Source organism: Homalodisca vitripennis, chromosome 3, assembly GCF_021130785.1.
Source record: "Homalodisca vitripennis isolate AUS2020 chromosome 3, UT_GWSS_2.1, whole genome shotgun sequence".
NCBI classification, from domain to species: domain Eukaryota; kingdom Metazoa; phylum Arthropoda; class Insecta; order Hemiptera; family Cicadellidae; genus Homalodisca; species Homalodisca vitripennis.
The window spans coordinates 98,103,473-98,117,920 of record NC_060209.1 but is presented as its reverse complement, the minus strand read 5'-3'; the positions used below and the strand labels follow the sequence as shown (position 1 = coordinate 98,117,920).

Here is a 14,448-nt window from a genome sequence, read left to right as displayed (position 1 = left end):
TATAAAATAAGACATCTCCTGTAGTTCTACAACCAAAAATAAGGGTGTAAAATTGTGTTTAAGTTTTAATTGATTCAACCAACTTCAATGGTATATGTGTGTGTAAATACTGTTTTAAGTAATTGAAATTGATTGTTAAAATGATAAATACTAAGTAGTTTAAGTATCAAGTAGAAATTGGATATGTCTCATTTTTACTTCCCACTCAACTGAATGCACTAAAATCAACTAGGTGTAAACCCCTCTTTGGTATAAACCCACTTAATTTTATTCAAATAGGAGTGTTTCATGATTATGCAGTTGGATCATTAATATTTTTAATAAATACTCTGTGAATATGGTGAAAATTACTGATAATGATGTTAATTTGGTCTTGAATAATTCATCCAGTACCAATGTCAGCTGATCTGTGTTGCAAAATAGCTGTAATTATAATACAACTTTTCATTTGGTTCCAACCACCATAAAGGATCAAGAAGTGATTGAATCCTTTAATAACAAACACTCTTGTTGTTTTTATGAAATTGGTGTTACTATAATTAAACATCCCAAAACACAATTATGGCCAATACTGGTTCATTTAATTAACTCCTCTTTCATGAATGGTAAATTTTAAGATATGCTTAAAATTTCAAGTCATCCCAATACACAATATATTTTATCCTTAAGTAAAAAATAATTATAGACTAGTTTCTTTGATTCCAAGAATTGAAATAATATATGAGAAGGTTGTTTACAACAGATTATCCTCGTATTTAGAAAGTAATAATATTTTAGATTTTATACATGGATTTAGGTAAGGGAAATCGACTATCACTGCCTCAGTAAACTTTATTGAATCTATCATTAACTCAGTTGAAAATAATAAAAGTTATTGGAATATTAATGGGCTTAAATGCATTTGACAATATAAGTCATCAGATATTACTATCAATATTAAGTCAGTTGGAATAAAAAAAATTAATTTGATTGGTTTAAGTCGTACTTGTCAAATCAGCAACAATATGTGGAAATATCACAAATAAATTAGTATTCATATCGTACCATAACATTTAAATCAAAATTACAACAAAATGTTGAAATAGGAGTGCCTTAAGGATAAAATCTTAGACTTTTCTCTTCCTATGTTACCTAAAAAATGTAAAATGTATAGACAAATATTTGATGTTATCACCTTTATGCAGACAATACAAATCTAAAAATATCAGGAAAAACATTTGAAGAAGTTGGAAACTTTTTTGAACTTAATCTGTCCAATCTAAATATTTGTTTTTCAGATAGAAACCTACTATTAAATCCTGAAAAAACTAAATATATACATTTTAAAACTGAACAAACAAAAAAACAAGCTCAATTGAATAAGTCCATTAATAATGTTGAAATAAGTAAAAATGAACAAATAGAATCTCTTGGATTAGTGCCTGGCAATAAAGTGAAACATGTTAAATTAATACTCAACATGATTTCAGGGTTATTTGCAGTCAGTAGGATGAAACCACTGATTAGTGTAGAAATTTAAAAATATATATTTTGTCCATGTTCATTCGCATATTTTATTTGGTCTCTCCATTTATGGAGCAACCAAATTGAAAATCAATACCGGAAATTATAAAAATAATTGCAAGGACCAAACAACAGTAAGTACTTTTAGACCTTTTGAATAATTATTCTGTAAATAGTTTTTATAAGTAGGTTAAGCAGATTAGATTGGCTTGGTGAACTGTCAAAGTTTTGTTCTGTTGAACAGGCTTTTCAATTTTTCTTGGAGGCTGTCTCTGATCTTTATAACCAATTCTGTCCTATAAAAAATAAAAAACAATCAAAACCTAGAGATTTTCGGTCTGTTAAAAACTGGTACACTCCAAAATTAAAACATATAAAAAATCTACTTTTACTTTATTTTGACAAATCTAAAACCAACACAGTGTACAAAGGAGCTTATGCTAGATTAAAAAAAAATGTATAGGTATGAAATTAGAATAGCAAAGTTGAGAGCCAATGATAATTTTTATAACTACTTCTGACAACAAGTGTAAGGCAGCTTGGAAGGTCATAAATTCAGAAATGGGGAGGGAGAGCAGCAACAAAAATCATAGTTTTCCTTTCCTTTCTCCGCTGAAAAATTTTAACGATTACTTTGTAAATATTTGTAATGATATTATACCAAATTTCAAACCCAGCCAATATTGTAAATGTAGACAAAATGCTAGAAACAACACATGTTAACATTGTAAATAATTTTAAATGGAATGATGTAACTGTACTTGATGTAGAAAGATGTATTAAAAAACTCAGTAGTTTCAAAGTCCGAAGATTTTTTATGGTTTATCAAACTATGTATTAAAGCAATGTTACAGTGTTTTGCTATGTCCTCTGGCCTATTTGATAAACTGGATGTTTTTTGAGGGTATCTATCCTAAGTGTCTGAAAATTACCATTACAATACCTGTTTTTAAGAAAGGAGATATTTACTCTCAAAGTAATTATCGTCCAATATCACTAGTCCCAGTTATGTCAAAAGTTGTAGAAGCTATAATTAAGGAACAACTCAATAAGTACTTTGAAATAAATAGATTTCTATTCATCAAGTCAATAATATGGTTTTAGGAAAGGTCTTTCTACCATCAATGCTATAGAAAAATATAGTGTCCCTATGTATTTCAAGGATTCGAAGAAAAAAATTATACTCATGCAACCTTGTTGGACCTAAGTAAAGCGTTTGACATTGTGTGTCTCACGATATTCTTATGACAAAACTTGAATTTTACGGTATTGTGCAAAATGAGCTAAATCTATTAAGGTCATACTTGATGGATAGATATCAAATGGTTAAAACTGGTGAACAACAATCAAGCCTGCAAAAAGTATTAAACGGGGTTCCCCAGGGCTCAGTACTTGGGCCATTTCTTTTTTATTATTTTTACTAATGACCTCCCAAGTTTCTTATCCAGTAATTGTGCTTTATATGCTGATGACACAACATTGTTAAATGCAGGAAAAGATCTTAATATATTACTCGAAGACAGTGAAACCACATTTAAAAAGTCTTGCATATGGCTTGAAAATAATAAATTATTTACTTAATAAAAATAAGACTGAAAGAATTGTTTTTTTGGGCTTAAAAACACTGAAAATAGATCTGTTAAACTCCTAGGAATAAATCAGACTGCAAGCTTAGTTGGAATGAACATACAAATCAATTGTGTAAAAAAATTGGCTAAAGTTCTTTTCTTATTAAGGAAACTAAAAACATGTACTAGTAGGGAACTTTATTTTAAATGCTTACTACTCTTTTTTTCACTGTCACCTATTATACGGTACAACTCTTTGGGGAAACTCCTCTGGGGCTCAACAGGTTTTTATATGCCAAAAAGAAGGCGATTAGATGTATAGTGGGAATTGGGGACACTGAATCATGTAGAACCCGCATTTTATTGATCTGAGTATTCTAACGTTACCCTGTGTGTTCATGTTTCAATCAATTATGTATGTTAAAGACCATTATGCAGAATTTAATTTACGAAGCAGTAAACATGTATATAACACCCAGAAATAAAAACCTTATTGATGAAGAATTTGTACGTCTAAGTAAGACAAAAAGTAATTACATACATATTGGCATAAAGCTTTTTAACAAATTACCTCTAAATGTAAAGTCTTTGTCTGTAAATAGTTTTTAAATTAGTTCTTAAGAAATGGTTTTTAAAAAAAAAGCTTTTTATAGTTTAGACGAATTCTACAATGTTTCATTAGATGACATAATATTTTAGGTGTAATATTTATATATCATAATTTATTCTCATATTTTGTAATTTTGTATTAATTTTGTTATTGTATTATATGTATTTATTGATTGTTAATTTTATTAATTGTTATGTTTGTTAATTGCTATATTTGTTAATTGTTATATATTGTTAATTGTTATATTTAGATTAAGACTTAAGACACATTGACAAACAACAAGCTATCTTACATCAAATTTTCACTGAAGTCAAATGTCTGCTATTTTATTTGTATCATTGTGCTACCATTTAATTGACTAATGTGACAAAGCCTATTGTAACATATGTTATTTAACGGCAATAAACGAATTGAATTGAATTGAATTGAACAAAAAAAAAGAAAACCAGAATTAAATTCTTAAAGTTCAAAAGAGAGCATTGAGGGTTATATATAAAATCTGTCAAAAGATACTTTGGAGAGCTAAAGCTGTTTATTTTATATAGCTTGTACATTTATGAGATTATAATGTTTGTAAAAAATAACCAAGAAAACTTAATTGAACAAATCCAATGTTTAATACTTGTATGAGGAATGAAATTGTTGTAAACCATCACAGGTTAAATTTGAATGAAAAAAACTATGTATACTGGTACCAAGTTTTTAAATTATATTCCTATACAAATTAAAAATAAGAGAAATAAAAAATTGTGTAGGGCTTCCTTATTTAACTTATCTTTATTCTCTACTAGCGGGCCCGGCGCGCTTTGCTGCGCATTTCAATAATTTTTTGCAAAAGTTGCCCGCGGCTTCGCACGCAATTTCCCGTTGAAAACAGTACACTATATTCACTTATTCTTTTTCTATCACATTCTAAACATTGCTGAGATAATTGATAGTCGTTCCATCGTGAGCCTCTTGGGCGTATTATGAAGGTATGTACCATATTCCTGCCTCTATCTAGCTGTTACCCACGGCTTCGCACGCAAATCTTAAGAACCGAAGTCCTTATATTACTTAGTAAATTTTTTTTTTTACTATAATAAATTTTAGATTAAATTAGTTATATCTCCGATGCCACGATTGAGCTTGCTTTGTTGTCTCGATCGAGAGAATATGTACACACGGAGTTTTGAGAACCATACTTCTGTCAAAAAAAACAACTAAGGTTGATTTTATAACATTCTTTATATTTGTAGCCAACGTAAGATAGTAATTATGATATCTGCATTACTCTTCTGATCAAGCATGAGCATGGTTTATATTAAATAAATATTGCAGTTAAAGGTGAATTTTTACGTCAAATTTGAATTGTATTATCTGGATAGTAAAGTCTATGTTTAACAGTGATTGCAAAAACAGTTTAAACAAAATTTGTCGTTTCTCTTAAGCTTACTCTATGCTTTAAAACTATAAGTGTAATATATGTTTACAAAGAACAGCTGATTAAAAATTTGAAAAGACGTTAACATATGTTTGCTGCAATGCATTTCTTATGGGTATTTCTGTAACCAGTGGGGCGGAATCCTGAATCGGGAAAGGGATGGGCATAGCTTATAAACCTTCTCCGTGGAAAAATACATATACGTACAAATTTTCATCATGATCGGTCCAATAGTTCACGATTCCATAAAGGACAAACATACAAACATTCATTTTTATATATATAGATAATTGAGAGATTTTCCACACTCAAAACACAATTAAATATTTTAGGTAATGTAAGATTTTTTAAATACAAAATGTGATTAAAACTGTGATGTAAAAATGTTTTTTTTTAACTAATATGTTATGTTAGTTTTTAGCTATTCATTGTATTTATGTACAAATTATGAATAAAGAATTTTTGACTTTGACATTGTTGCCTTGTGGTGACCACAATTTACAAGAAATTAAAATTCATTCAAGTATGCATTTAAATTATTCCTTTTATTTGATTTCTTAGTGTGACTATGAAATTAAGTCAAGTCACTTCAATCAGAGAGTAGGTTAATGTAAACCCTCTCTTAGCAATATGGTTCGTCATTATGGTTGAATGTTTATTTGAAACATGAGTCTCTAAAGTGACTTGTCTCCTGTGTAACTTTCTCCACTTATCCTTTACATCAAGCATATAAATATTTAATTATCTGAGGTTCTACTTCAACAATATTCTCAATTACTAAATGACACATAATTTAGTTATACAAAAGAAAATGTCTGTCATTTTTAGTAATATCTTTGTCATATCATTTTGATTTGATTTTTAGAATGATTCTGTTATTTTTTTATGAAAGAACACTTATTCATAAAGATGTTTAAATTTGCTTTATAAAGATTTATTTTCGTTAATTCATTCATTCATAATGAACTTTTTTTGCCAACAGACTTGTGGCAGCAGCGGGCGTAGCTACACATTTGGGGAGGCAAGGTTTATTTCTCACGCTTTCGCCATCGCTCTGCTTCAGCGCCTGCAGCTCAAGAAAGGGGATGTAGTGGGAGTATTGATGCCTAACATTCCTGAATATGTGTTTGCTATCTACGGAGCGATGGAGGCGGGACTGGCTGTCACGTTTGTGAATCCCCTCTACACCACTGGTTAGTGTTCAGTGCATTACATTTATGGCACTATATAAGATTAAAAATTGAGATGTAAAAATGTTACCAAGCTTTAAATTTTTTCATATACAAAAAATCTTTTTTCAGACTCATGCACTGGAATAATTCTTTCTTAAAACGTTAGCGATACTGTGACCCACAGGGTGATTACTTAACAGTGATTTTCTGATACTTTCAAATATTATCTGGCTGCTGTTTAAACTATGAAAATATGTTTATGATCGTAGAGATTATCTTTAAAAACTTATGAGCGTACCATACAATCAAATTAAGTGCAGAGTAAACAAATGAATAGGTTTACAAAAATAAATTACACCTTTAACCTTTTTCCTACTTCTTTAGTTCTAAATCCTCTGCCAAGTCTTTATAACAAGATAAACACCTTTCTCAAGATACTCCTCCAAGCAGAATACATTGTGTGCGATCAGTCGGTCACAGTGTCCATTATTAATAAATATTAAAAATGTGCATTGTAAGCTTCAGGTGGGTATAAAACATCCTTAAAATTATTAACTTTTAAGACTTATTGGTCACAAAATATTTCTATTTTTATTAGAAGCTCATTAATAAAATTATTTCCTATATCTTTTATTTTTCTTCAAAATTGCATTGTTGTTTAGAAAATAATAATAATTATGATCTAATTATGATGTGTTAAAAAAAATGTTGTACTGAAAAAACCCATAGTTTTCTGAGGACCTGTTTAAATGTTTACACACTAAGCTCATTAGTATTATAAAATTCAACTGAAATTACACAGCAAACAACCTATCAACTGATGTCTAAAAAATACTACAGCCAACAATGTAATGAAATAAAAGTCCCTCCCACCAGAGCTACTAAAATAACATGTTTTCAGGATTCTGTAATCCAATTTTTACAACTTTCCAATATTAAAAAAGGAACAATGTATTTTAAAACAGTGTTTCATAATTAAACACCAATTAAAACAAAAAATGTAAAGATACGTACAATTTCCATCAAATTTTAATTTTTGAACTCAGATTGCTTCAAAATGCATATTAGCATCAAACAGATAATGGAAAGTATGTGTATAAAATTTAATTATAGATTTCGGGTTTCTACGAAATAACATACTACAACTAAAATGTATTGCTTTCCTGAGAAAATCATTTAGAATGTTTCTTTTTCCTTTGATTCTTCTTATGTGTTCTGTAGTCATTAATCCTATTACAATTTTAAATGTACACCGTTAGGCATGTTGTACAAACACATATGGTCTGGTGTATGTATTTTGTACAACAAACATGTTTAATGTTTAACGTATTGAACTAAAGATGTGCTATCAGTGTGTTGTACTAAACATTTGGTGTGATCTGTAATGTTAAGTACGTTGTACCAAACTTATATGTCTGGTAAATTGTTGTAAATGTGTAATATTTGGTGTGCTGTATCAAATATATTATATATAGTACATTGTACTAAACATTTAGTGTCTGCTGAAAAATATTACATGTGTAGTGTATGATGCTGTACCAAATAAATAATATCTTATGTGTTCTATTAAATGTGTAATATTATATGTATTTTGCAACATTACAGGTTTGTTATGTAGTACCAATCTTGTAGTGTTTGGTGAATTGTTGTAAATCCATAGTGTTTGGTGTGTTATAGGGGAGATTCTGAGGCAGTTTGAGAATGCAGGGGTGAAATGTTGCATCACTATCCCTCAGCTGTTCCCAGTCTCTGAGGCGATTGGTCCCAAGCTGAAGAACTACAAGGGCACAATCGTCGTGGGTGGAGAGACAGATCAACGCAACCGAGTGTTCGGGTTTAAGGATATTGTCACCTCAGCTAAACCCAATGTTTTACTGCCAGAAGTTGATCCAAATGAGGTATATATTTAAATACTTAATGCAATTACCCTTTCATTTAATCATTAATTTGGAAGACTTAATTGGAAATTTTATAAGAGACAAAACAATATGGCTCTTCTACTTGTTAACAAGTCCTTCTCTTGCACTGTTGGGTAAGTTTTTTCAGAAAACTCAGGAGTTATATCAATTTTAAGTCTACATTCATCAGGACCAAAAAAAGCAAATCAATAGCAAATTGTGTTTTTTTCTAAACAGAGCACTCACATGGAGATATTATTTGGTTCGATCAATACAATATTATGTGAGAAATTAGGTCCATTCATCCCTGTGTTAAGATAACATAGATTTGAATTTGATAGCTCATCTGAACATATCAGCCTATACAGTGCAAACACAGATGTCAATAAAGTTCTGCTTAGTTATTAAAATTCAATAAAAATGTGAAGGATTACAGTGGGTTGTAGACAGTTGAGTCAATGAACTCTGGTGGGTTGACAGGTTGCCCTGCTGCCGTACTCTAGTGGAACAACAGGCATGCCGAAGGGGGTGATGTTGTCTCACCGCAACTGTGTGGCCAACCTGTGTCAGTGCAACCACCCTGCCCTAGTCAACCATGTACCTACTTCAGGTAACACATTCACTTTGCATTGAATAAACCCATTTCACTTACTGTAGCAAGTATTTTGTATTAAAGTAAAATTTTAGATCAAAATCTTTAAGGGAGAAGTAAAAGTTCATCAGTGTGCTGAAAATTTGGTAAATATGTTTGGTGTAAGCTCTTTATGTAAAATTATATACTTATGTATTATATATACTTATACTAATAGATAGAGATGTCACTCCTAACACACTTTAGGGACAGTCCAAAAATGAATAAATTTACTGTCCAAATAACTTAAATAAAACTCTTTTATGGTTTGTTTCTATATTTCTAATAAAAAATCTAAAAAGGAAAACATATTAAAAAGTAGTATTAAAATTTATACTGCCTGCTGTTAAAACAACATCATGAACATTCAACAATAACTATTGATAAATCTATTGAGTATGAATAAAAAATTCTGTTGAGAACGAATAAAAATTTAGTTTCAAATAATGAAAATCTCAAATTAATAAAAATTTTGTTAAAAATTATTAAAAAATTCATTAAACCAAAAATCTAATGAAAAAATCCCTTATTATACAACATTAATCTTAACACATTATCTTTAATTGTAATTTTTATAACAATAACATTTAAATTTAAATTTTTATTTATTTCTTCAATCATCTTATGATCTAAAAATTTTTAAAATCTATTAGGTAAATGTACTTTATTATCTTATAATTCTACAGTATTTGTTAAACCAAATTCAGTTTTTAATTTCTTACATTCTTCAAATCTCAGTTATCTAACTCTGTTTAATTATTCTGTCCATTTAATTCCAATATTACATGATATTTTTAAATTATAAGAGATCACATAAACTTTAAATTTTCAAACTCAAGCTCAAATTGTAGAAAATTATAGAATGTTAACGTACATTAGTACAGAGTTTTGTAGAATTTCACACAATAGTCACTGAATTTTTCGATGAAAAATATGTCATCATTATCTAAGAGTAACAACTTCACTCTCCATGGGTTGTTTTTATACTTCAATTTGAAATCTTTCCTAGCTATGTTTCCTTTTTTTTGAGTCAATCGCACAGTTCAATACGTTTCAGCTTTGACCGTAATATTTTTATTGACCAAATAGGTATTAGTTTGTTTGAAAACAAATTCAGCTAGTACTGCTTTTTTACAATTTTGTTTTCTATCATTTTCTTTAATTGTCGACACAAATTTGAAATTTGGACACTTTAAAAATACATATTTATATATGCATTACAAAATAGTACATAGCACTTCTATAGCTTAATCCCAATCTTGTGTCAAAATTTCAGCACATTTGGTTTATTATATTTGAGGTATGTTTGATCAAATTTTGATTTTTAATGCTGCCTCACTTTATTTGACAAAGCTTTGATTTATATGCAAAGATTCTATAATTTGTCATAACTGAGAAAATAAAATCCATCTAATACATTCTTGTATTTGTGCTAGATGATGAAATGTATTTGTAATAAATGGGTTGGGTGAGTGGTTTGAGGTCAGTTTGTGGTTGTATCAGAGGCAGATAATGAATATTGAATCATAGAATGTTTGGGCCGTTAGATGACCTCTGCTCCCTGATACAAACAATGACTCCACTATCAGCTATTTATGTTGGACCATGTGCTAAAGTGCAAGATCAAACCATTTAAATCTCTACCTGGTTAATATAGTAGCTATTAAAACACAATTCACCTTGTGATCCTCTGGGTCATGCATCCCCTTTGGCAAGTCACGGTGCATAAAACAAATGTGTCGTGTCGATGGATTACAATGCTTTTTAAACCTTGAAGTAACGCTATTATTCCTATAACTGTTGTTCTCTGTTTTAGGTGAACCGTTTGTGTTTTTTTAGTGTATATATATATATATATATATATATATATTATATATATATATATAAAATTATATATATTTTATATATATATATATATATATATATATATATATATATATATCTTATTTTAAGCACAAGCAATGCTACAAATGTGAATAACTTAGTATATTTAATTTTTCTCACAAAACAATAATTTGATAATCTTTTCTTATAATTTTTTGTATTCTTCATAATTGTATTATGTTACAAAAAAAACCATTTTTTGTGAAAATTTTATTCTATATTTGACCAACTTTGTAAAGCTAATGTTTGAATCAACAGTATGGCATGGCAAGGATTAATACAACAGTCACTTATCTAAGAAAACCCATGCTCAGTGTGTGACTAATAACCTGTAGCAATAACCTCTGTAACTACTAGAACATACCATACAGGCTGTGTTATTGGTGACCCCATTACAAAAATAAAAACATTATGGTTGCCTGTAAAGTCGGTTTTACGGGCGAAGATTTTATGTGACGTCTTTTTCTCGGTAGAATATTTATTGATATGAATATTATTAAATTGCACAATAGGAACAAGGAATTGAATGAAAATAAGAATTGCACAAATTTTAACTATAGAAATATATTTTGTTTACTAAAACATTGTACATAATTTGAAATTAATTAAAATTTGTTATTGTAAATGGTAAAGTTGAATAAAACATTTACTAAAATTGGAATTTGAAATTCTTGCTAAACACAGTTAAATTCTAACTCCGCGCGTGGTGATTGGTCGGTTTAGTTCGTTTGTTTGGTCGCACTGTTATGACAGGTTAGAGGTTATAATTTGTTATTTTAAATGTTTGACTAGCAATACGCGCTGTTTCTTCTCAATCGACTGAATTACGATTGATTGCAGAGTGATTTAAACTAATAATTTACTTAACACTATCAACATTTGTCAATAGTATGACATAACCTATAAACTCAGTTTCTCAACTTTTGTGTCAATCTAACAATTAATCAATCAATCATAGTTTACGATAATGAAATATCAGTGTACAATTATTTACCTTTATTGTTGTAGTTGTTGTAAATGACGAATCTAAGCACTCCACATTTTCACGAATAAACATAGTTATCTGCTTTATCCCGTGCGGCGGACCCACAGTTATCTGCTTTATCCCGTGCGGCGGACCCACTGGACGGGCATCGTAACGTTACCGGGCGTTACACTTTTTCATGAGTGACTCCGAGCCGCAACCTAATTTAAGACGTTGTCACGTCAAAAGATTTTATTCTCAATAAGTTTTAATTCATTACTGGAATAATAATATGGTTTATGAATAAAATTACGATTATATGAATGGAATTTAATTCAAGCAAAGTTTGAAAGGAATTTTTAAAAACTTTGAGAAATCAAGTTAAAGAAAAATTTCACAAATAATGATTTACGGTAAGAAGTATATGTATATACTTCTTTATCAAAAATATTTAAAGTTGAAATTTCAATAGATTATGATTCTAGTACAGAACAAGAACAGCTGGTTGTCACAACTGACAGCTGTTGTACAACTGCCAATTAATTATGCTCTGACTTTGCTTGTATTAGCATTTTGGTATTTGTACTGTAACAAAAATATCTATATCCAGCTCTCACTTACACATTTTCACCAAACAATATGTTCAGTTCTCAATTTGATCTAAACTTTTAAACCAAGTTCGAATTTGAAGAACTTAATTTTCTTTACATTTTACAACAAAAACTAATTTTTTTAAATCAGTGACAGCGTAACACAAGTTATTAAGACATGGTTTTTGTTATAAATCGGGTTAAAATCCCACCCAAACTACTTTTTTTTATTCTAAAATCAAATGACTTGCCATGTAGGAAAATGAAACTGATACTGTATAAGACAAGATTGAAAGTGTGGTGAGGATAACTTAAACAAATATATACACTAAATATTTAATATTAGGATTTAAACATTTAAATCAATACCTCAAAATAAAATTCCTTAACAATTCAGCAAGATTGAAGACATCATGAGGAAGTTGTTAATTAATGATTAAAAGGCGGCTTTTAGTGCATTTTTGCATATACTTATCATCCAACATTAAATCTGAAGTTATTTCACTGTTTATGAGCAATATTTTGGCACATTAATGGTTTAAAGTACAATACAACTGATCTATTTTTGTTTTTTACTTTTAAGCTCATAACATTTGTATTCTTACTCTACTACAAAACTATTATTTACTATTTGATTCAAACAAAAATTGTACATGGTAAATAAATTTTATAATATTGTTTGAAGGAATTGTAACTTTGTCAAAAGACATAAGTTAAAGTGGATTACAGTTCTAACACTCATCCTGACCAATTTCTACATACAAAACTTTTCTGGTTACGTGGGTGTTGTTCAGGAACGTAATGTAAATATTAGGTAATTTTTAAATTAGCAATTACCAGCTTAAGACAACCATAAAACCAGATGTGTTTTGTAATGCAAAGTTCCACAAAGGATTTGTGGAACAGTTTGAATGAAGTGTAATGTTAGTAATTTAAGGTGGTTTGTTTTGTAGCATGTCATTAATTAATAGCTCTTGGTTAATGGCAACATGAAACATAAGAAGTCCTATGATTTTATGAAAAGCATGAGTCGTTATTACATGAACTTTCCTGTATTGATATACTGCTTAAACCTGGTTCCAAAGCAAAATTCCATTCCTTCATCAGCATGTGGTGACCTGAACACACTTAAAAACCTTATATATCTATGATCTGAGAGGTTAGTTCAGACAATACTGCAAGACTCATGTTTCAATGAATTCAGATCAAATCTATAGACAAACCTTATTGCCTCATCCCCCTAATACATACCCCTCCCCCGCCACCCAAGTAGCTGGACAGGTAATCATGCCAGATATCTTCTTATAACATTTTTCGTCTTGTTTGTACAGACAGCTACCAGGAGCGTATACTCAGTGTACTCCCATTCTTCCACATCTATGGGTTCAATGGTATCCTCAATACTTCTCTGTCTTATGGAATGCATATGATATCAATCCCTAAGTTCACACCAGAATCATACATTGAATGCGTGCTTAAGTACAAGGTGAGTAGTTAATTAGTATAATTTAATAACAATTTAACATCAAAGTTAGTTTATCAGAACACAAGTAATAAAAATCATCTATTAACCAAATATCAGTGTACAAGTCAATGAATCCAACATAACTTTGTCCATACAAGGGGAATGATTCATCAGTCATCAGTTCATCATTTTCTGTATAATTGATAAAGTGTCTGTCAGCCAAGAAGTACATTGTTATTAATATAGAACTATGTGTTCAAAATGGGCTGTAGACAACAATAAAACTGCTTAATCTTGAAACTAAAAATCTTCATTGTAAACATAGAATATTGTCTTTACAAGCTTTAGGGCATTACTTGTACATTATAATTTAAAATATATTAACTATTATTTATTTAAAGAAAAATAGACTAAAGTTGAAAAATATGTTATATTTAAAATGAAAGGTAATATTGGAAAATTTTTACTTGTTATTGGGTAGTTACCTACCTTGTGTATTATTTTCCCCACATGAAACATGAACACTGAAAATCATTACTAAAAAGCAACTATGAAAAAGCTTTCTAATGTTGGTAACCATAATAAACTATTCAATCCCCGGAGATCGGAGATCTGTTTAGTTTGAAATAAATTATTCATAGTATGCTAGCAACTACAAACTGGTTTGGGTTACACATATTTCAAACTACAATCGCTCTCATTAGAGAAATTCTTTCCACTTTATTAAGATATCATATTAA

At 29.5% G+C, this 14,448-nt stretch overlaps 1 protein-coding gene across 1 annotated transcript in view; it reads left to right on the top strand.

The window, feature by feature from the left end:
* The window catches only part of LOC124357226 (4-coumarate--CoA ligase-like), a 68,655-nt gene that overhangs the window by 8,426 nt on the left and 45,781 nt on the right, over positions 1 to 14,448 (top strand). The window contains exons 2-5 of the mRNA XM_046808776.1: positions 6,087 to 6,297; positions 7,954 to 8,174; positions 8,655 to 8,784; positions 13,575 to 13,729. Coding sequence (XP_046664732.1) covers positions 6,087 to 6,297; positions 7,954 to 8,174; positions 8,655 to 8,784; positions 13,575 to 13,729 — 717 coding nt within the window. The remainder of the gene's footprint in view (positions 1 to 6,086; positions 6,298 to 7,953; positions 8,175 to 8,654; positions 8,785 to 13,574; positions 13,730 to 14,448) is intronic.